Source organism: Camelus bactrianus, chromosome 31, assembly GCF_048773025.1.
Source record: "Camelus bactrianus isolate YW-2024 breed Bactrian camel chromosome 31, ASM4877302v1, whole genome shotgun sequence".
In the NCBI taxonomy this organism is placed as follows: Eukaryota; Metazoa; Chordata; class Mammalia; order Artiodactyla; family Camelidae; genus Camelus; species Camelus bactrianus.
In genome coordinates, this window is record NC_133569.1 from 14,423,856 (window position 1) to 14,446,436 (window position 22,581).

Genomic DNA, 22,581 nt, shown 5'->3' on the forward strand with positions numbered 1-22,581 from the left:
CACTTACTAATTTTCAATTTGTATATTTAATGACATGTAGGCAGTGATCTGCTTAGTATTCATTTTTTGGATTTCCATTAAATAATTGTTCCACTACTGGAATATATGATTTGGATCAGAAAAGATCCAAGTCTTTTGGAAAATGAACCATTGTTTGGTCCTCAAAACATCCTAATGTCAATCAACATTATAAGAGCTCCTCAAATCAAGCAAGAAGTTCTAAGGACCCACTAAAAGGAAGAAAACTTTTCTGAGGATAGCTGAGAGACATTTCACACTTGAAAGGATGGATAATTGCACCAGAAAGTAAGAATTTTGAAGCTCTTCGAACTAGTGTTCCCATAAACGTCTGACGTAAACTGGATTATATTTTATGCGTTTTTTTTCTTTAATTTAAATTGTGGTCAAATACATGTAACATTTACCATCAGTAACAGTTAGTACATTCACAACATAGTGTAACCATCACCCTGCCTAGTTCTGCATCATTTTCATCACCTCAGGAGGAAACCCTGTGCCCATTATTAGTCACTTCTCAAATCCCCCTCCCCTCTAGCCCCTGGCAACCACTAATCTGATTTCTATCTCTGTATATCTGCCTGAATATTTCATATTAATGGAGTTATACAATATATGGTTTTCTGTCTGACTTAATACACTTAGCATAACATTGCCAAGGTTTGTTATATATGTGTTTTTAAAGTGTATTTTAAAACACATAGAACTTCACACCAATCAAAATGGCCATCATTAAAAAGTCGACAAACAATAAATGCTGGAGAAGGTGTGGAGAAAAGGGAGCTCTCTTACACTGTTGGTGGGAATGCAGTTTGGTGCAGCCATTATGGAAAACAGTATGGAGATGCCTCAAAAAACTAAAAAAAGACTTACCATATGATCCAGCAATCCCACTCCTGGGCATATATCCAGAGGGCAGTCTAATTGGTCATGCATACAAATTATTCCAGTAAATATTGTTCTTAACATAGAGGTTTAAAATATAACTTTTTTATTTTAATCAATATTTCAGTTTTCAGTGGTTTTTCTGAAAAACTTCTTATGACCTTTGGAAATCTTTTGATTCATGAGGGCTTATATTATATATTATTTACTACGACATGGTAGCAGTTGAATAGTAAAAGAAAAAAGTTCCACTTTGGAAAAGTTTTAGTGAGCTAAATATTATATGTTCAGGATGAAATTAAATTATATGTGGAATGATGTTTTGCTTCTGAGCACTTCAGATAATTCTTAACTAGCTGTTTGTTGATTTGGAGATTGGCCAAGAAGCTGTGTGAAGGCTATTCATTGCACTTTAAAGCTGTAAGAGGAATTAACTGCTTTTAGAAACGATTATTGATGACTGCAGCCTCATTTAGGATGGCTCTTGAGAGAAACAGACGAAAGGTTTGCTTCTTCTGCATCAAATGAAACAACCACTTAAAAAATCCACAATGTACTCTTATAACAATAGTATACATACAACCCACCAAAATCAGACTTAAAAGGAAAAGGTGATCAATCATTAAGTATTTTGTTTCTTGAGTAGAAAACACTACACATTTTAATATTTCTGTATTTACAGACATTTGGGAGTATGCATTAGGGCATGGGGTATCATCAGAGGCAAAATATAAGCTGACAAATTTCCACGTGTTTTCACTTTTTATAAAATAATTGGCAGCCTGTGGGTATGCTCTTCTGTTAGAATTTGTAAACTTGAAGACATACTTTCTTGATTAGATGCAAGTTCTAGAGTGGGTTCAGCACAATTGGGATGCTAAAACTTTTAGAAATATTTAAATATGATTTTTCCATTTTCCACCTTATAATTTTGTCCTGGCCCATTTCTGAATCTACTGACATGTTATTTTCTCTGTGAAATCAGCTTGATATTGATACTTGAATACTTTCATGACAGGAAAATTATTTTAAGTGATGAGAATGTGTGGAATAAATTAAGTGTCTTCCCCAAAGCCATTTTACAGCACAAGAGCGAAAACTGAGATCGCCCCAATTTTCATTCAGGCCCTGATCCCTCATTGCCTGGCACTGAATACGCTGGTCCTGCAGGTGCTACCATCTCAACGGCAGAGTCTCTTTTATGGTGGTTGATTATTTTCTCCTACGTGCCCAATGTCCATCCACCAGCTGCATCCCATTGAGTAACTTCCGTGGAATTATGTGAAAAAGTCCCGGAAGACCTGCCCAAAACTCTGACCTACAAAACTGTGAAATGTAACAAAAGGTTTGTTTTTATAAGCCACCAAGTTTGGGGGTAGTTCGGGATGGAGCCATAACTGGACTGGAGTTAGGTGACCGGAAACATGTACTAGAGTGAGAAAAACCTTAACAAGTGTGCAATTAATTCACTTTGGAACCAGGCAGCAGGCAGAAGCTGGAAGGGCTTTGGACACTGCTGTGTTGGTGGAAAGGATAAGGAGGAAATTGCTATTAGAGGATGAAAAAAAAAAAAAACCACCCTTGTTTCGTAGTGGCAGAATGTCTGGCAACACTGTCATCTCAGTCATGTGGGAAACAGAAAATGCGACTAATGAACTGTTGTATTTGGCTAAGGAGGTTTCTGGGCAAAATCTTAAAAATGTCACTTCACTTCTCTATGGGTTCCGGGGAAAAATCTTCTAAGGATGTAGCTGTGAAACCCTGTTTTATCCTTCCGAAGATTGAGAAGTTGCCTCATGAATTTTCTCAATGCAATTAAAAGGTTTCTAAGAATCTTAACAGCATTATCCCACAGAATTCTGACTCCCAGTCCAAGGTGGAGATGCAGAGGAAAGCCATAAAAATGGTCAGAGAATTCAACTGGCAGAAGCACCGTGAAGTGGACAAGGACCATTCCAAGTACAAACAGCTTGGGAGGTTCTCAAAGTTCTGTGGGCAGGAGGTAGACTAAAAGGCAACTTAGCAGCAAACATGGCCCTTTTTTTTTTTTTTTTACAAAAAAGTAAAGATGACTTAGAAGGCAGAACCCAGAGCCCTTATGGTGGTGAAGTCAGATCCACAAAGAAATCACTTGCAGGGAGCATGGCTGGGCCCTCATCATGCAGCTGGAGGGAGGGTCTTGCCTAGACTTCCGAGTTGCTGGAAGCAGTGACTGCAGTGGGCTCCCGACACCCCCACTTTTGAAGAGGAGTGTCTACCACAGTTATTCTGTCCTTACATCACCTTTGAATGCATGCTGACATGCCAGTGTATGGGGTAGAGGTCTTACATCTTAAATCTAAAGATCCTTTGATCAAGAGGAGCATCATCAAGATCTGCCCTTTGGGAGTCTGATTTACACTTGGACCTGATTTCTATGGCAAGACCCTAGAATTTAAGACAACGCCATAATGGAATAAGGAAGCTTGTCGGGGGGTGTATTTTGTGTGTTGGAAGAATGTGAGTAATTTGTCACCAGGAAGAAGATTATGTCTAATGAAAGATGGCCAGGAAGTCTGGCAGCTTTCACCAGGTCTCCTGAAACACTGGAGCAAGGAGGCTACCCAGCCGTGCTGGAGGCCACCTGGGGGTGCTCTGGTCAAAAGTCCTTGCCGAGTCTAGACTTCCAGCCATCCCCACTAAAACACCTGGTGTTACTGAAGCCATTTTGAACACTTCAGACAAACCGATCCTCCAGATGAATAAAACTGAATGGCTTGTGTCAATGACAGTGGAGTAAAAAGTCACCCAGTTAATCTCAGTCCAAATTTCTGAACCACATAATTATGAGATGTCAAAAAATGGTTGCTTTTTAAGCTGTTATATTGTTAATGTTGTTATACTTCATTTTTAATTCAGAAAAATATACATTTACAATCCTAACAAATGCATAGAGGTGTGTAACCAACACCATAATCAAGACTCAGGGCAGACTCCTCACCCACAAATATTCCTTTGTGCTGCCCCTTATGGTTAAACCATCTCCATCCATACTTATCCATCTAGTCCTCATCCCTACAGTTTTGGCCTTTCTAGAATATCGTACAAATGAAATCATACAATATTTAAACTTCTGAGTCTGCTCTTTCACTTAGCTTAATTAATTGTGTGTATCAGTTTGTGCCTTTCGGTTGCCGAGTAACATTCCATTGTATGGACGTACCAGAGTGTTAATTCACCCACTGATAGACTTTTGGTGATTTTCAGTACTTTTTGATTATAGATAACTGTGCTGTACTCATTTTATGTATAATCCAGGGATATGCACAATGTATATAAACAGATGTACAGTGTATCTGAATTATTAAAATTTCATGGGGAGGGCAATAGGGGAAAAGATGTCTCAAAAGTCTCCTAAAGGAGGCTTAGTGGGGAAAAAAAGTTTGAGAAACGTCGCCTTAGAAAAAAACTAAAGAGAAAAAGGGATAGAGAGTGTATTCATTTCTTCCGTGTCCATTGTCAAGTTTTGATTAACCATATTTAATTTTATGCTGCACGAGTGAGGAATAGTAATTATCTTTATGGTGAGTTGAAGTATGATAAAGAGTAAAAATATATTTGGAATCTGAATTTTTAGCCTTTTTAGTAGCCGCTTCTTGGGATGTGTATGTAACAAGCATGTAACACAGGGCATGTCAGAATGGCCAGTGAGCACTGAGAGATGGGGTGAGCAGAAACCGCAGGAGGACCTGGTGTGGCTCTGGGAAAGAGGAAGCCAGTGAAAGAACAACTCAAAGCAAACAAAATGACTTCCACCAAAGAAAGGGGTTGAGTTTCATCTCATCAGCTCCGAGAGGGATCTGGCTACTCTCTTATTCCCTCGGGAAGGTGGGGGAGTCATGGGCCAGGCCAAAGGCTCCTGGAAGTCTGGAAGTGAAACAACATCACTGCCTAACACCACGGAAGGGATGGAGGCAACGCCAGTGGAAAGAGAACGAGACAAGAGCTCAGTAAGAGCAAGTAGGGAGGAATTCTTCACTAATTCCAAACGCCTGTAGAAAGAAGTCTCAGCTGGGCTGGAAGACTTAGGGGAGAAGCAAGCACTCCCAAAGTTCTTCCCTACCCTAAGACGAGAAACAAGACTCATTGTCATCTACATGTAATGCGAATGAGCTTTGCAGATGACAGCAGCCGGGGACTGCAATTTGTCAATATTTGCAGTTTATCTGCTTAACGTTGATATATGTTATAAGCTCATTGTTGTTAATTAAACCTCTTAATACACCTTTGTGGCAGGATTATTTTATGCTTCAGCTAGCCTCTGTAGTGTTGGCGATATTCCAAGAAATGACTAAGAATTTTTCAAAGGTGGTGCAGATTATAGTAATACAGATGTGCTAATAAACCTGTTTCTTTGTGCTCTCCCAGAGGACAAATGGTCTGTTATCAAGGCTCCTTGATGAGATTGAGAGAAAATGATTTCCCTTCTATTTCAAAAACCAAATCTCAAAGTACGAAACTCATTTTGGGGCTATAGACGCATCACGGTGGAGGGATGATGGTTTTTTTCCGTCTTCTAATTGGCTCCCCAAGTAGCATGAGCTGCCCGACTCTGCAGCCTGACCTGTTGTGTTTGATGGGACACTTGTAACACAGCCCCAGGTCCTGTGAGCCTGGCCAGCTCGAGCCCATCTGAAACATAGTTAGTTGGCTTGTTTTGTAGATGGGCTGTTAGTTTCATCAGGGCAACAGAAATGTGTCATCTAACTGGTCTAGAGGATGCCAGTGTCAACCTTAGCTCGTTTGTCTGCCAGAGATCCAGCATCACAGCTGAAGAGCTATTTGCAATTTAAATGGATGGCCAAGGACTTCACATTAATTTACATGCTAAATCCATGACTCAGTAATAAATCATGACTAGTGCCAATCATCTCAGGGAACACAGTTCCCCATCTTGCTGCCCATTTTCTCTTTAGAGGTTGAAATGACATTTTGGAGTATCCTCTTTCAGAAAATCAAATTCTCTTAGAAAGGGGTGTCTGGTGATAAATGCCACGAAGGATGCTGCTATGAACCTTTTGTGGCATCAGGTCATTTCTGCGTCCTGTTAGGTGGCCAACAAAAGTACTTGGATGATCTGCTAACAGGGAATTATATAAAATGTCCTCCTCTAGAGAGGATCCTGTGCAGATAATAGTCACCTTTCATTCCGAATCAGCTTTACAGCAGGCAGAAAGAGGAAAGTTAAATTAAGTGACATATGTCTTTGATCCTACATATACCCCTCCTATCTTCCTCATTTTTTCCAACCCAAATACTTCAAATGCCTAAACCAAACACAATTAATCTTCCAAGCTACTCAACCAGAGTAAAAGGAAGCTCTAAAAGGTGTATGTTCAAATAAAGGGGAGACGTTGAAGAAGGATGTGCCCAGCAACGCCCCTCTCTGCGCACAGTTCTCTTAGCATCAGTTTCTCCTTGGCACTTTTCCCCCACAGAGTTGCAAATGGCCTTTTAAACATTGTGTTTATTTCACCCACACTGCAGCACAACTAGACAACAGTGTTCTCTGTGATATTCTTTATAAGAAAATGTACCTGTGTGAACAGGATTTGCAGACAGTCTCTCTTTGAGACACTGTGATTGTAAGGAAGGTCTTGTGGCTGACTACACCAGGCAGGGATTTAGTCATATTTTGGATGGGGTCACCAGGATGCGTAACCTTCATGCATACTTATCTTTCTGCACCCTTCCCATCAATATGCCCTGTGTCTAATTCATGTTTATAAATGATAGTTCAGAACACATTCATGATGCCAGTCACTGGTTACTCATGCTTGAAATTAAAAATCTTTCAGACCAATTCCACTGTTATATTTGGCTAGGCTTTACTTATTACTCAAAGTAAGAAAAATAAGACAGTGGGGATAAGATGTTAACAGATATAAAGTGAAAAAGATAGCAGGATGCTTTCAGGTTATTCTGAAAATGAAATAACTTCCATCTAATCATACGCTACACTAACATTATTGAATCTAGAAATATAAATTAGACGGAACTAGTCACCAAATGCTTTTATGGCACTCATAAAGTGAAAGTACCTTTACAAGAACTGAACTGGCTGGCAATAGATAAAGAACCAATGACTCATTTGGGGGAAAGATTACAAACAGAACAGGAAAAAAAGTGGACTATTTGAATTATACACATTTACTTCCAATCGCCATGAGAAACACTACTGAGAAACCTAGTTGATACCCGAAATACTTGCATCTTAATAGTTTTTATTTTTAGACATTATTCTTCAATCACCATAAGCACTGTATAACAGCTTAACTTCTTATCATAGAGAACTATTCGCAAAAATTTTATCATTCTTAATGAATTTCTCTCTCCATCAATACAGCTGAAAAAGCAAATTCTTTTTGAGGGAAGATTATAAAATCACATGGGAATATGTGAATTTAAAAAGCCAAGCTCATCATGTAGGCAATATTAGCCAACATTAACTTTTGCACTAGAGTTGCTTAGCTCCTGTTTTAGGACCTGAAGTGCCAATTTAAGAAGGTGGCCAGGACTCAGACTGCAAAAATAAAACACATTGCAAGGTAGCAAAAATAAGTTTATCCACTTGTGTCAAGTACACAATATCAAAGTTCTCTTTTTAGAAACAATATTCTGTGCTAGCCAATAAATTTATTTATTTATTCATTCATTCATTCAACACCATGCACTTACAAGCTACTGTGTGCCAGGAATTACCCTAGTTGTTGGTGACGTAATGAATACGTACGAATATGTCAGACTGGACTGCTGCTCCACGGAGCCTATTGTCAAAAATTTAAATAAATGCCCACAGATTAAAGTAAAATATTAAAACGGAAAAGATAAATAGAACTTAAAAGTAAACTGGGTAAAATAATAGAATGTCAGTGAAGTCTGTTTGATAAATCAGCACAAGGAGTTAAATGCCTTTCTCACAGAGCCAAATAAAGTAGGGAAAAAAAACTTACTTTCACCATAGTGTGTGAATGAATTGCCTTTATGTAAGACATTGAGTTATTTTCACTGAAAGAATCTAACATGGACTGACATGGAATACAGCTTATTTGGGGCTTTTATGAATTCCCTATAATGTATTTATTAATGACAATTCTTAAAGAAAGGGAATATGAAGCACAGAGACATAAAGAGATAGAAACTCTGGTGAAGAGAGTGAGCCACAGAACATCCAGTGTGACCGGCTTCACACAAAGAACAAACGGAGACGTAAGAACTGAGCAGAGCTGGGGTGCAGCTCAGTGGAAGAGCATGTGCCCTGGGCCGGAAGGTCCTGGGTTCGATCCTCAGTACCTCCACGTAAGTAAGTAAATAAATAAAACTGAAAATTGAGTAGTAGTATTCTTAGAAGATTAACACTAATCATAGATTCAGAAAGCAGCAAAAATTCCTTGCAGAATAAAAACCCGTATGTAAAATAATAAAAAAGGAGCTAAAACCAAATTACCAATAAGAGAAATGAAAACAGAGACATTACAAAAATCCCTCCGATAAAAGGATGAGGTACTGTAAATAAGTTTATGTCAATAATTTGAAAATGTTAAGGAAATGGACAAATTCCTAGAAAAACAAAAATTCTGCAAAATGCATACAATAGAAAAACTGAATCTTCCTATATTTACTCAAAGAATGAAACTCATCATTAAAACCCTTCAACAAATGAAATGACTGGTTCAGGAGGCATTATTGGTGAGTTTTACCAAATACTTATGGAAGAAATAATGCTGCTTTTACAGAAACTATTTTAGAGAGTAGTGGAAGAAGGAATACCTCCTAATTTTTTGAGATTAGCATAATGCTATTACCACACACTGCTCTTGACTCTGTAGCAAAAGCAAATTATAGTTCAATTTTCAAAATAAACACAGCATCAAACATCTTAAATCAAATATTAGAACATTAAATCCAGCAGTGTATAAAAAGGATAATCAATTATGATCAAATGGGGTTTATCCAAGGAATGCAAGATGATTTGCCATTTGAAAATCAATCCACAGTTATTTGTATATAGTCCATAATATTAACAGAATGAAGAGTCAATCATTTCAATGAATGCTGAGACAGCATTGAATAAAATTCAATGTCTCTTCATGATTTAAAAAAAACAACTCAGCATACAAGTAACAGAAGAAAATCTCTTCAATTTGAAAAAGATCATTTAGGAGAAACCTAAAGTTAATGCTGTCCTTAACTGTGGAATAATTACTTCCCAACTGATAACAGAAGAAAAGACAAAAGGTGGCCATTCTCCATCCATTTTATTTAGCATCGTACGGAGTTGTGAACTAGTGCAGGAAGATAAGATGGAAAACAGAGAAAGGACAAGGAGGAGAAGGAAAAGGACAGGGAGAGGGAGACAGATTTAAAGCATAAACGTTGGAAAGGAAGATGTACAACTGTCTTAACAGTTTGCATGAACATATTCACAGAAAATGCAAAGAAACTGGCAAACTACTAGAACAGCTTATTACCAAGTCCTTAGGATATATGGCAATATTCCAAAATGTATCATCTGTCAGTAGATTCATAGAAACAATTGGAAAATAAAATTTAAATTAATAACATTACACACACATACACAAACACACACCTCATGTCTGCCGAGAGGGCTTAGAGGCAATGGCACTTCGGTAGCAATGAGCACACCTGGTGCCCAGATCTGGGTCTCTAATGCCCATTCTTTAATAAGAGGAACCAGGGCTCCTTGGGGAAATTGCTGGTTCTAGGCAGGGAATACACAAGGTGAGTCTGGAACATCTCACAGAGGCAGAATTCAAGGAAGTACACAAAAAACAAAATAATGGGAATACGTCAAGGGACACAGGAGCCAACTGAATGAGCTCCCAATGGCCAAAACTAGAACAATTTGTGCAACAAAATGTATAACTTACCACTGAATTATGCCCCAAAGTATAAAATAAATATCCATGAGCCTATACTGATATAAATAAATTATTGAATAAACAATTATGTTAAAATAAATTAATTTAAGATGTTGATGGGTACATGAGTGTTACTTATATCATCACCTATGCATTTCTTGCATAGGAAATAACTTAATTTGATAAAAAATACACTCAGAAAAATGACTGCATAGGAGATTAAAGATTCCATTAAGAATATGTCAATGAACACTATCAATTTTTTATGCCAGATTAGCTTAGATTTCTCTGGAGAACCTAATGATCCAGTGATTCAAAGTAGCATCTACATGTGCATGATTATGGCTGCAACTAAAATGTGAACCTATAATTTGTGTGGAAAATTGAACAACTGCACGGGTTGACAATTCTGCGAGATCACAGCAGACCTACGGACACTGTCAACCAGCCCCACCGCACATCCCTGTGTCCAGGCATCTGAAAAAACCTTGGACCAAAACATCTCTCCTTTTTTGTCTTTATGTCATAAAAATAATTTATTCTATGGGCACTGATGAAAAGTAATGGTTCAGTGAGTAAATATTGACTTAAGGATCACAGCAGAGCAATTCTCTCTCTAACATATGTGTGACGAGGTGGAGAGCCATCTGTTTGCTGAAGATGGGAGGTTAAGCCAACATAACCCCTCTGAAATACCGCTACTTATACACCCTCCAACTGCGACTTTAGGTATATATGACTTTTTTTAAAAGCTCAACTTAGGAATGCAGCCAGGGGGGAGATACCAAGCTTCGCCTCATTGTAACAATAAACACAATCAAGAGTTCCTCTTTTCACCACAATTTTAAAAGACAGAATAGATGCACTTCTCTCATCAAAGCCATGTTGCAGAACAGGAAGGAGAGTGACTCTTAACAATAGTAAACCAGTGTTATTTTTAATTTAATCTTTTTAAGAACTGTAGTTTCCAACAGTTTTTAAATCATTATCTGCTTAAGAAGAATGTGAACTTGGGATAATGCAGGCTAAACAAACCCTTAGAGAATCTCATTAAATACAACAACATATGACTCAAATGTGAAGGAAATAAGGAAATTTACCATTTCCAAAATATATATAGAAAAACTTTGATGACTGTATGTCAAGAATAATAAAATTGTACCAAAGTGAGAATGGTTGGCACTACCTTAAGTTATTTAGACAAACACTGAGAAAGGATGGGTTTAAAAAGAAATTCCAGCTTATGCTGTTGGAAAAATGCATATAAATACTAGGAAAAGCATAGTTGGTGCAAGAAGAAGATGCAAAATATGTTAAAGATTTGAATTAATTTAATTTTCAAAAAAAGGCCAATGAGGTAAAATATCTACAAGAGAAATTTTCTCAAGAATCAAATGAATCAAATGAGACTAAAGCTGTATTTTAAAATAGGGGGACACCCAATAGGTTAGAGACTAGACCAGCAGAGGGCGCTTCATGGAGTTCAGTAAAGACATTCAACATGGTTAAGACCTTTGTTAAGCAATATACATGGATTGCGAGTTATTTAGTTTTATTTTAGATATGAGTTCTCAGATGCAAAGATTTTCATTAGTGATTACAGGTAACTTGAAATTCCATTCTCTCAATGTCTTACATTATCCCAGTTGAATTCAGTTATCTGTACTGTAAAAACAAAAGTAAAGTATGTTCATATAAACAATGGGAATGTTAAAAAATACATTAATGATTTTATAAAAATGAATTAACTTACTATTATGGAAAGCAAAACAGTGGGATAAAGTTTGGTTGCAGGGCTGTGATGGTGGAAACTATGAATTAAATACATCAAAGTAACTGAGTGGTAGCAAAGTATTTCATGATTCTTAAGATAAAAAATATAGTAAGTTCTCATTTTCTCTGTGCTTGTGTAGACGGACTCAGTGTTGCAGCTATTCTATCTGATACCATTAACATTTTTCACAAATATTGAATCGGATTATGTGAAATAGAAACAATGTCACCTGCTTAGGAGTTTGGAAGACTGAAAAGAAAGATACCAGGTAGACTTAGTTAATTTTATAAAACTTTACCTCTAGGGCATTTGATTAATGTTCACTGATGCAGCTTATAACTTTGAAGAGGAAAGTGATGGATGCTAAAAAATGATTGTAAAGAGATACGCTGTGATGGAATGTGTAGGGATGGAAAGGATTTCTACACCAGAGAAGAGAAATAAAACTGGGTGAGGGTCACTGGGAGGATCACTTGCAATATTCTGCAAGCTTTTTGTAAAATATTATTCTGCAGAAGAAGTCTGTCTAAAATTATCACAGGTGAGAAACTTAGCTAGTCTAGTCATCCTACGAAGTGTGTGTTACAACCACTTTGCAGTAGACTGATGAATTATGCCATAAAAAGCAGAGACCTTCAGGAACCTGACAATCTTTCAAGTTTTAATGAGGCATAAATCTGGCCACATCTCTTTTTTCCAAATCCCTGCCTCCACCCCACAAAGACAAGCAGGCTGTAAACCTTTCTGACTATTGCTACTGAAAATGTTTCATGGAAGCGATCATGCAAAAGAAAAAATATAAACATATTTCCAGGATTTCAGGATGGTACAATGATGTACAGTAGTGATTAAAATGGGAAGGTTGCCAGGGCTAGAAATATAATTTGGGAAGTCTAAGTAGAAAAAATCCAGTAGAGATTCCTTTATCTTTAAATATTATTTGAACTGGGTATGTACAAATACAGGATATAAGTCAGGACCAGATATTCAACCAGAATTCAGAATATGTCAACATCTCAACAGGATTGTAGTGACTCAGGGTCACTATCATTGCACCAGAACCACACTGTGCTTATGCAAACAAATTATAAGCATTTTCTCTGTGTTCATACACATGTACACACATCTGTGCTAATTTTCATACTGCAATGTAGACAGTTCTACATAATGCCAAAATATGTGAGCTCAGTTCTTCTCCACTGATGCTTTTACTGTAATTATATTGAGTTTGACTAGAACCACAGAGATGCCACTAAATGACTAGATATTGTATGAGGAAAACAGCATTTTAAAAAAGCAGTGCCTGAATGAAGTCTCTTTCTATTGAGAAAGATCCTCTATTTACACACACACACACACACACACACACACACACACACACACACACCTCTACACAGCACCCCCACACATAATAATCTGCCTATTTATTTTTCCTTAGAAAATTCACCATCAAGTCATACTGATATATTTAAAGTAAGAATAATTCTCTTAATAATGGCGTTGGAAGCTAATAAACCTTTAAGTATTTCATATCCTATTTTAGCTAAAATCAACTTTGAAAATTAATGCAAATTATACTTGCTAAATTTAGGAATGGAGTATAATTCTAGGCAATGTAAGAACCACAATACATAGTTTTAATTAAAAAAAATCCTGCTAGGCAATTTCACAGATACTCAGTGGTTCATGAGTCTATATCTGCATTTCATTTCAGCTAAACTGTACAGTGAAAGCTACAGGGCAAAGAAAAGAGACAACATAATCTTTAGAGAAAGTTATAAAATTCAAAATAGAATAAATTTGGTTTGTAATGATTTTTTTTGGCTTTAATAACTTGATTATGTAAATTGTTCTCAATCACATAGTAATGAAGTCTTGGTTCAGTGAGTTTAGTTAAATTAAAGCATACACTACAATTTGAAAAATATTTCTATTTGAGCAAATACCTGATTCATTTGGAAAGGTAATCAAATACTTAAAATAACATTATACACATATTTATAAGTATACAAAATAATTAAACATGAAATTATTTACTCCTGTGTCTGGTCATAAAGAGCACTGAAAATAAATAAATAGTTCATAGGGAGCATTGTGTTGTGTACCAGAAATTGACACAACATTGTAAACTAACTATACTTCAATTAAAATATATTAAAAAGAAAAAAAATAAATAAATAGTTCACATGGTAAAATTTACTTTCAATTTGAGATCTAACATTTAATCACTGAAATGAGGGGAAAAAGTCAATCTTGTTTTCACTTACATTTATTCTCTAACATACCATCTCTAAATGACACATTATTATCTGCAGTTGATTGTAATCTAATTATACCATTCATTTTAATCTTTAAAATCTCATTATATGAATTTTGGCTTTAAATTACATAACATTAGCAGAAAAATTGTTGTTAATGTGATTATAAGTCACTCCAGTCTGAAATTTGTTACAAAGGAAACATGCCTACCTACCATGGTTGTCTCGGCAATAGAACCAAAGCTGTTTATGAATATGTTGCACGTGACATTAACTGGAGGGCCTGAAAAAGAGATTAAAACAGAAGGGCTGTTTAGATATTCATTTAATACATTTTCAAATAATTCCACTTTTCTAGTTTGTACTTTAAAAGAAAGAAAAACTTTTTATAGGCATACACATAGGTGCTTAACATTGAAGTCAACCACTGTCTGAAGAAATCTGGATTGCAGATCCTGGATTGAGCACTGATGCTGCCCAGCGTATAAGTCAATCTCTTTCAGCCTCAGTTTCCTCGATCTAGTAATCTCTCAATGGCTCCATAGACGTCTGGTTTAGCAAAGCCAACATCTGAGCCCTTCAGGGAGATTTGATTCCTCCCTCCCCCATGTATGGACCATATTTTCCTGTTTCTCTGCATGCTGCACAAATCTTTGTTGAAAATTGGATACTTTGGATAATATTATGTGGCAGCTCTCTAAACCAGATCTCCCACTTCCAACCCACAGTGTTTCTTATTGCTGTTGTTTGTTGCTTAGTGACTTGCATGAACTAATAATACTTGTGGAGTGTATTTCCCTAGAGTGCCCAGCCACTGGGGTGTTGGCTCGGTGAGTTTGGTGGTCATCTAATGATTGATCAGAGATTTCCTACATGCCTTGAACCAATAAGCCTTCCCCCTTTGCCATGTGACTTCAAGTTTGGGGGGAAGAGCACGCCTTTAATGGTCATGCCTTGCCTCCACTTCCTCCTTGCATGGAGTTTGAGTTCAGTCAGAGGTGAGAGGCTGGGGCCCTTCTAGGACTTTCCTGGGTAGGACACAGCCCTACATATACGTGTAGCGTCTAGATCTACAACAGTATGTAACTTTTCAAAGCTGCCTGTGGGCATCTCATTCCCCAGATCTTCTTCTGAAATGTGTGTTGAAGATCTTGTTTGCCCGGTTGGTATCACAGCCTTAGGCAGCCACAGTGTTAAACAATTTTCTGTGATTGTTTTCAACAAATGCCCCGACGATAGGATTTTCCTAAACTCAAGTAATGACAAGCCCTCTGAGCGGGACTCTTCTAGGAAGTAGGCCAGGCAGGGTGAACAGAAACATAGCTGGGGGAGACTTTCTGAGGAGCAGATCCAGTCTGCCCCTACTGGACTTTTACAGCTTCTGGGGTTGAGAGGCTGCTGGTTTTCAAAGCTACCAGGAAGCTGGGGAGTGGGCCAGACTTAAGTATCTTCTATTCTTAGAGAAATTCATAATTTTTTCTTAAACACTTCTCAGAGTGTCGCAAGCTTTTGGCTAACTTTCAGAGTTCTAAAGGTTAATTTTGATAATTTTGCCAGTGTTTTTGTTGCTTTTCTGAAAGAATGAACTTACAGAGATCCTCACTGCACCATTCCAGACGTTCCCTATCAGTGTCTGATTTAGTATTCTCATAAAACAGAAGATTTTTTATATTAATTTGTTTACTAAATATCTAAAACCTGTGTACACCAAATCGAAGAAGATAATCACTATATAAACAAAAAATACTGAAATATTGTGTGGTAGGGGTTAAAATAAATCTGAGTTGATCTCTAGCTAAGTTTGTCAAAATTTATCTGAGCCTAATTTATTTTTTGTTTTTTTTCTCCTGAATATGATTAAGAGTAACTTAATTTTACAAAGTTCACTACAGAAAAGACAGCAGCCCCTTGCTCTCTCCTCCCACCTACCCCCCAACTAGAGACAATCACTTCAACTCATTTAATAGATTCTCTGGGTGTTTACCTCAATTTCTCCGAGTAGTAGATGCTTCAGTTTTAGACCTATGTTCTGATGCCCACAGCAGAAGGTAAGGATTTTACTTTCTTTCACACATTATTCCCACCCTACTAACAAAAACCTTTCTTCTGTCCTCCCGTTACCCACAACAGTTGTCACTGTTGTTAGATCTGTATCCACTGTTTACATTATTATGACAAAGGAAATACTATCTCCAACTAACCATGTAATATACTGTGATTACTCTTCCTTTCCTGTGGAACGTTTTCCTGGAGTCGATGGTTATTTCATGTATTTCACACAGTTTCCTCCATAGGTACCATTAACTCACCCACAATGTCTAAATTCTGTTTCAATATCAGACTCATCTGATATTCCATTAACTCTGTCTTCCTTCAGGCTTACTCCAGTCTAGATTTTTTTGTTCTGCAGCATCGGACTTATCTTATGAGAAAGACTCATCACCTCTCTCTTCTGTGGGACCTCCTTTCATGGTCCCCATACTTTCTTCTTTCCTGGCATATTTCTTCATTTTAGAGGAATATGTCCTTCAGTAATTTTTTTGAAAAATGGTGCATAAAGATGTGAAGCCTTTCAGAACTTGCTTGTTCACAAATGTCCTTTCTTACGCCCTCACACATAATTAACATCTAAATTTGCTACAAAATTTGAGGCCAGAAGTTGTTTTTTCTTCTCCATTTTAAAGACATTATTTTTATTATCTTATATTCTCTAGTATTACTATTAAAAAATCCAAAGCCATTCTGATTGTAGCTCCTTTGTAAAAATAAAAAGGATGTTTTCTTTGTACCATTTTTTTTTAATTTTAGAAAACTACTTCATTAGTTAAAATAGATTATTACTTGAGGTTTTAATTTACATTTACTTCATTACTGGTGAAAAATTTTCATCTTTGTCTTTCTACTCACTTTCTGATAGCATTCATCTTGTTGGAATAAGGTAGAGGAAAAAAAACAAAAACTTATTTTAAAATAAAATAAATCCATAGGCCTAGGAATCTATGTACATTGAAATCATCTGGTAATCTTTTAAAAAGATTGATACCTTCTAATTCAGTTGGTATGCCATGCAACCAAGGCATTGATATTTTTAAAAGCTCACTACATGACTCAGATGTGCATTAAAGAATTCCAGACTAGTAAACATCTGTGGCCATTATAACATAGGGCTAAAAATGAACTGGGGTTTTCTTAGAGATAGTGAAATAGAGAGAGGGGAGTCAGGACTTAGAAAATGCAAAGCTATTATAAATTTGGTCAACCTGCAAATAAAACATAATCGATATTATGTATTTAAAAAGAGCCCGAAGTCTCTTGAGTATCAAAATGCCTGGAAAATAACATTCAAACAGATACAGAAGCTACCTTTTTTTAAAATATAAAGGATGGACATGTAAGAAAACCTCAAAAAGGCCCTGAGTCCTGGAAATGCTATAATTATATTTATGACTATTAAAGAGTTTTTTTAACTTGTTTTAAAAACATTTTTCAGACTGGATAATAAAGCAAGAACCTTCAATATGCTGCATACAAGAGACCCACTTTAGGGAGAAGGACACACATAGATTGAGAGTGAAAGGATGGAAAAGGATATTCCGTGCAAACGGAAAAACCAAAAAAGCAGGTGTTGCAATACTGATTTCAGACAAAATAGACTTTAAAACAAAGCCCCTAAAGAAAGATAAAGAAGGACATTTTATAATGATTAAAGGAGTGATACAAGATGAGGATATTACACTCATTAATATATATCCACCCAATATGGAGCATCTAAGTACATAAAACAATTACTAACAGACAAAGGGGGATATTGATGGAATACAATCATAGCTGGAGATTTTAACACCACATTAACATCACTAGACAGATCTTCCAGAAAGAAAATAAATCAGGCAACAGAGAAATTAAGTAATATAATAGAAAATTTTGATTTGGTGGATATTTTTAGAGCATTACAGCCCCCAAAAATAGGATATGCATTCTTTTCAAGTGCACATGGAACATTTTCCAGGATTGATCATGTAGCTGGGCACAAAAGAAACCTCAACAATTTTAAGAAGGTAGAAGTTATCTCCAGCATCTTTACTGACCACAATGCCATGAAACTAGAAATCAACAACAGAGAAACAAAGGAGAAAAAAAGGAAAGCATGGAGATTAAAAATATGCTATTAAAAAACCAACGGGTCAATGAGGAAATGAAAGCTGAAATTAAAAAATACCTTGAGACAAATGAAAATGAAAGCACAACCACACAAAATTTGTGGGACACAGCAAAGGCAGTGCTAAGAGGGAAGTTTATAGCGATACAGGCCTTCCTCAAAAGAGAAGAACAATCTCAAATAAACAATTTAACCCACCAGCTAAAAGAACTAGAAAAAGAAGAACAAAAAACCCCAAAAGGCAGCAGAAGGAAGGAAATTATAAAGATCAGGGAGGAAATAAATAAAATAGAGATTTTAAAAACCATAGAAAAAAATCAATCAAGCCAAAAGCTGGCTTTTTGAAAAAGTAAATAAAATCGACAAACCTTTGGCCAAACTCACAAAGAAGAAAAAAGAGAGCACAAATTAGCAACATAAGAAAGGAAAATGGAGAAATTACAACAAATAAAATAGAAATACAGAATATCATATGAGAATATTATGAAAAACTATATGGAACCAAACTGGATAACCTAGAGGAGATGGACAAGTTTCTGGAAACATACTGTCCACCAAGACTGAATCAAGAAGAAGCTGACCTCTTGAACAAACCAATCACTAGAAATGAAATCAAAATAGCAATAAAAAACCTCCCTACAAATAAAAGTCCAGGACCGAACGGCTTCGCCGAGGAATTCTATCAAACATACAAAGAAGAACTCATACCAGTCCTTCTCAAACTCTTCCAGAAGATTGAAAAGGAGGGAATACTCCCAAACTCATTCTATGAAGCCACCATCACCCTGATACCAAAACCAGGCAACAACAGTACAAAAAAAGAGAATTATAGGCCAATAACACTGATGAACATAGACACCAAAATCCTCACCAAAATCTCAGCAAATAGAATCCAACAACACATAAAAAAGATTATACATCATGACCAAGTGGGGTGCATTCCAGGGACACAAGGGTGGTTCAACATACGCTAATCAAACAATGTAATACATCACATCAACAAGAGAAAGGGCAAAAACCACATGATCATCTCAATCGATGCAGAAAAAGCATTTGATAAAATTCAACACACATTTATGATAAAAACTCTCACCAAAGTGGGTATAGAGGGAACATATCTCAACATCTTAAAAGCTATATATGACAAACCTACAGCCAGCATAGTACTCAACGGTGAGAAACTCAAAAGCTTCCCACTAAAATTGGGGACAAGACAAGGATGCCCACTATCACCACTCCTATTCAACATAGTCCTGGAAGTCCTAGCCACAGCAATCAGACAAGAGAGAGAAATAAAAGGGATCCAAATTGGAAAAGAAGAGGTAAAAATGTCACTATATGCCGACGACATGTTACTATATATAGAAAACCCTAAGAGGTCCACACAAAAACTACTAGAGCTGATCGAAGAATTCAGCAAGGTAGCAGATTACAAGATTAACGTTCAAAAATCAGTGGCATTTCTTTACACTAATGATGAATCAACAGAAAAAGAAAGTAAAGAAACAATCCCCTTTAAAATAGCACCCAAAGCAATAAAATATCTAGGAATAAATCTAACCAAGGAGGTGAAAAAATTACACACAGAAAACCATAAACCATTGATGAAGGAAATTAAAGAAGACTTTAAAAAATGGGAAGATATCCCATGCTCTTGGATTGGAAGAATCAATATTGTTAAAATGGTCACACTGCCCAAGGCAATCTACAGGTTTAATGCAATCCCTATCAAATTACCCAGGACATATTTCACAGAACTAGAACAAATCATAATAAAATTTATATGGAACCATCAAAGACCTAGAATTGCCAAAGCATTTCTGAAGAGAAAGAAAGAGGTTGGAAGAATAACTCTCTCAGACTTCAGACAATACTATAGAGCTACAGTCATCAAGACAACATTGTATTGGTACAAAAACAGACATATAGACCAATGGAACAGAATAGAGAGCCCAGATATGAACCCACAAACTTTTGGTCAACTCATCTTCGACAAAGGAGGCAAGAATATACAATGGAATAAAGACAGTCTCTTCAGCAAATGCTGTTGGGAAAACTGGACAGCAGCATGTAAAGCAATGAAGCTAGAACACTCCCTTACACCATACACAAAAATAAACTCAAAATGGATCAAAGACTTAAACATAAGACAAGATACAATAAACCTCCTAGAAGAAAATACAGGCAAAACATTATCTGACATACATCTCAAAAATGTTCTTCTAGAACAGTCTACTCAAGCAATAGAAATAAAAGCAAGAATAAACAAATGGGACCTAATGAAACTTACAAGCTTCTGCACAGCAAAGGAAACCATAAGTAAAACAAAACGACAACCTATGGAATGGGAGAAAATTTTTGCAAATGAAACCAACAAAGGCTTAATCTCCAGAATATATAAGCAGCTCATATGACTTAATATGAAAAAAATAAACAACCCAATCCAAAAATGGGCAGAAGACCTAAACAAGCAATTCTCCAAGGAAGAAATACAAAGGAACAATAGGCACATGGACAAATGCTCAATATCACTAATTATCAGAGAAATGCAATCAAAACTACAATGAGGTATCACCTCAAACCACTCAGAATGGCCATCATTCAAAAATCCACAAATGACAAGTGCTGGAGAGACTGTGGAGAAAAGGGAACCCTCCTACACTGCTGGTGGGAATGCAGTTTGGTGCAGCCACTGTGGAAAACAGTATGGAGATTCCTCAAAAGACTAGGAATAGACTTACCATAGGACCCAGGAATCCCACTCCTTGGCATCTATCCAGAAGGAATTCTACTTCAAAATGACACCTGCACCCCAATGTTCATAGCAGCACTATTTACAATAGCCAAGACATGGAAACAGCCTAAATGTCCATTGACAGATGACTGGATAAAGAAATGGTGGTATATTTATACAACAGAATACTACTCAGCCATAAAAACCGACAACATAACGCATTTTGCAGCAACATGGATGCTCCTGGAGAATGTCATTCTAAGTGAAGTAAGCCAGAAAGAGAAAGAAAAATACCATATGAAATTGCTCATATGTGGAATCTAAAAACAAAAACAAAAAACAAACAAAGCATAAATACAAAACAGAAACAGACTCATAGACATAGAATACAAACTTGTGGTTGCCAAGGGAGCAGGGGGTGGGAAGGGATAGACGGGATTTCAGAATCGTAGAATAGATAAAGAAGATTATACTGTATAGCACAGGGAAATATACACAAGATCTTATGGTAGCTCACAGAGAAAAAAATGTGACAATGAATATATATATGTTCATGTATAACTGAAAAATTGTGCTCTACACTGGAATTTGACACAACATTGTAAGATAATTATAAATCAATAAAAGATGTTAGAAAAAATAAAAAATAAAAATGAATAAAAAATTTTTTTCAGAACTTTATTGGTTATTTCTAATTATGAACATTTTTTTAAAAATTTTGTAGAATGAGAGATGTCTTATATGTCACTGTGTAAGAGATGAGAAAACACAGAAAATTTACTCCATGATTATTTTTTCCCATCAGAAGAGAAGTCTGAAGTCACAATTAACTGTTAGAAGATAATATATATGTATAATTTTTTTTTACTTAATTTAAGTCTAAGGTGGTAAACTCTAAAATACACACACAAGCTGACTGGAATCCTGAAACACTAAAACCAATCTCTCGTATTTCCCAGGCTAGTCTCTTTTTTCTCAAGAACTCTACACCTCGACGATTTTCTTTTGCTGGTAACAGCAATATGAGTCTGGGGAATATCCTTTCATTTGAGATCAATTCTGTTGTGCTTTATTGACTCACATCCTTTGCAAGAGGGAAAATACAGAAGTTTCAGTGTCGGCTTAATTCATCTTCCAATAAAGTGCGGATGGGGGTGCATGCCCGCTGGGGGACACGCCCAGCACGAGGCTGCCACTGCGGGGCTGCGTGTTCCAGCTCACTGGGATCTCTTTGGCTGAAATTGGAATGAATAAGACATGGAGGGGGTGATTTTCTTATTTTAATTTAGCAAGGGAAAGGGTCTTAATTTTTTGGTCTTATCTTCTGAATGTAATTATTATGCATAGAATTATAGATAATATTGGTGAAAAAGAGAATGAAGAGGAAAATTCAGCGTGGGCTTCGGTGGCCTGAAGTTAGTGATGTCTGTTCTGATGATTTCAGCGTCTCTTGGGAGCAGGTGCTGTAAGGCGCACCCTAATGACTGCAGACAGGTTCTGAATGGAGCGGTATTAAGTACTGTGTTACAGGGAGGACTCCTCTGATACAGTTCTTTTCTCCCCGAAATGACATGTCTGCACAGAAGGGCAATGGGCAAAGAAGAGTTGATTATCTTTGTTTTCACTAATCGTTGGGAACACGATGCCTCCGGCTGTATGAAGCAGATTCCAGCCCTTGCCTCTCCAGTAAGCCTCCCATCAGATGCAGGAAGCTCTTCCTAAAAGGAATAAATGAGCCTGGTTTCAAAAATCTCAGTGTCACGTGGTAGCAGAGTAAATCACAGCGGCCTCAGGTGTAAGCTTTATTGCCTAATCCATCAGTTATCAGATGT

At 36.7% G+C, this 22,581-nt stretch overlaps 1 protein-coding gene across 2 annotated transcripts in view; it reads right to left on the reverse strand.

Annotated features, from left to right (window-relative positions):
* The window catches only part of GLRA3 (glycine receptor alpha 3), a 138,721-nt gene that overhangs the window by 74,293 nt on the left and 41,847 nt on the right, over positions 1–22,581 (reverse strand). For both annotated transcript variants that reach the window (XM_010973189.3, XM_010973190.3), the window contains exon 3: positions 14,072–14,139. In XM_010973189.3, coding sequence (XP_010971491.1) covers positions 14,072–14,139 — 68 coding nt within the window. The remainder of the gene's footprint in view (positions 1–14,071; positions 14,140–22,581) is intronic.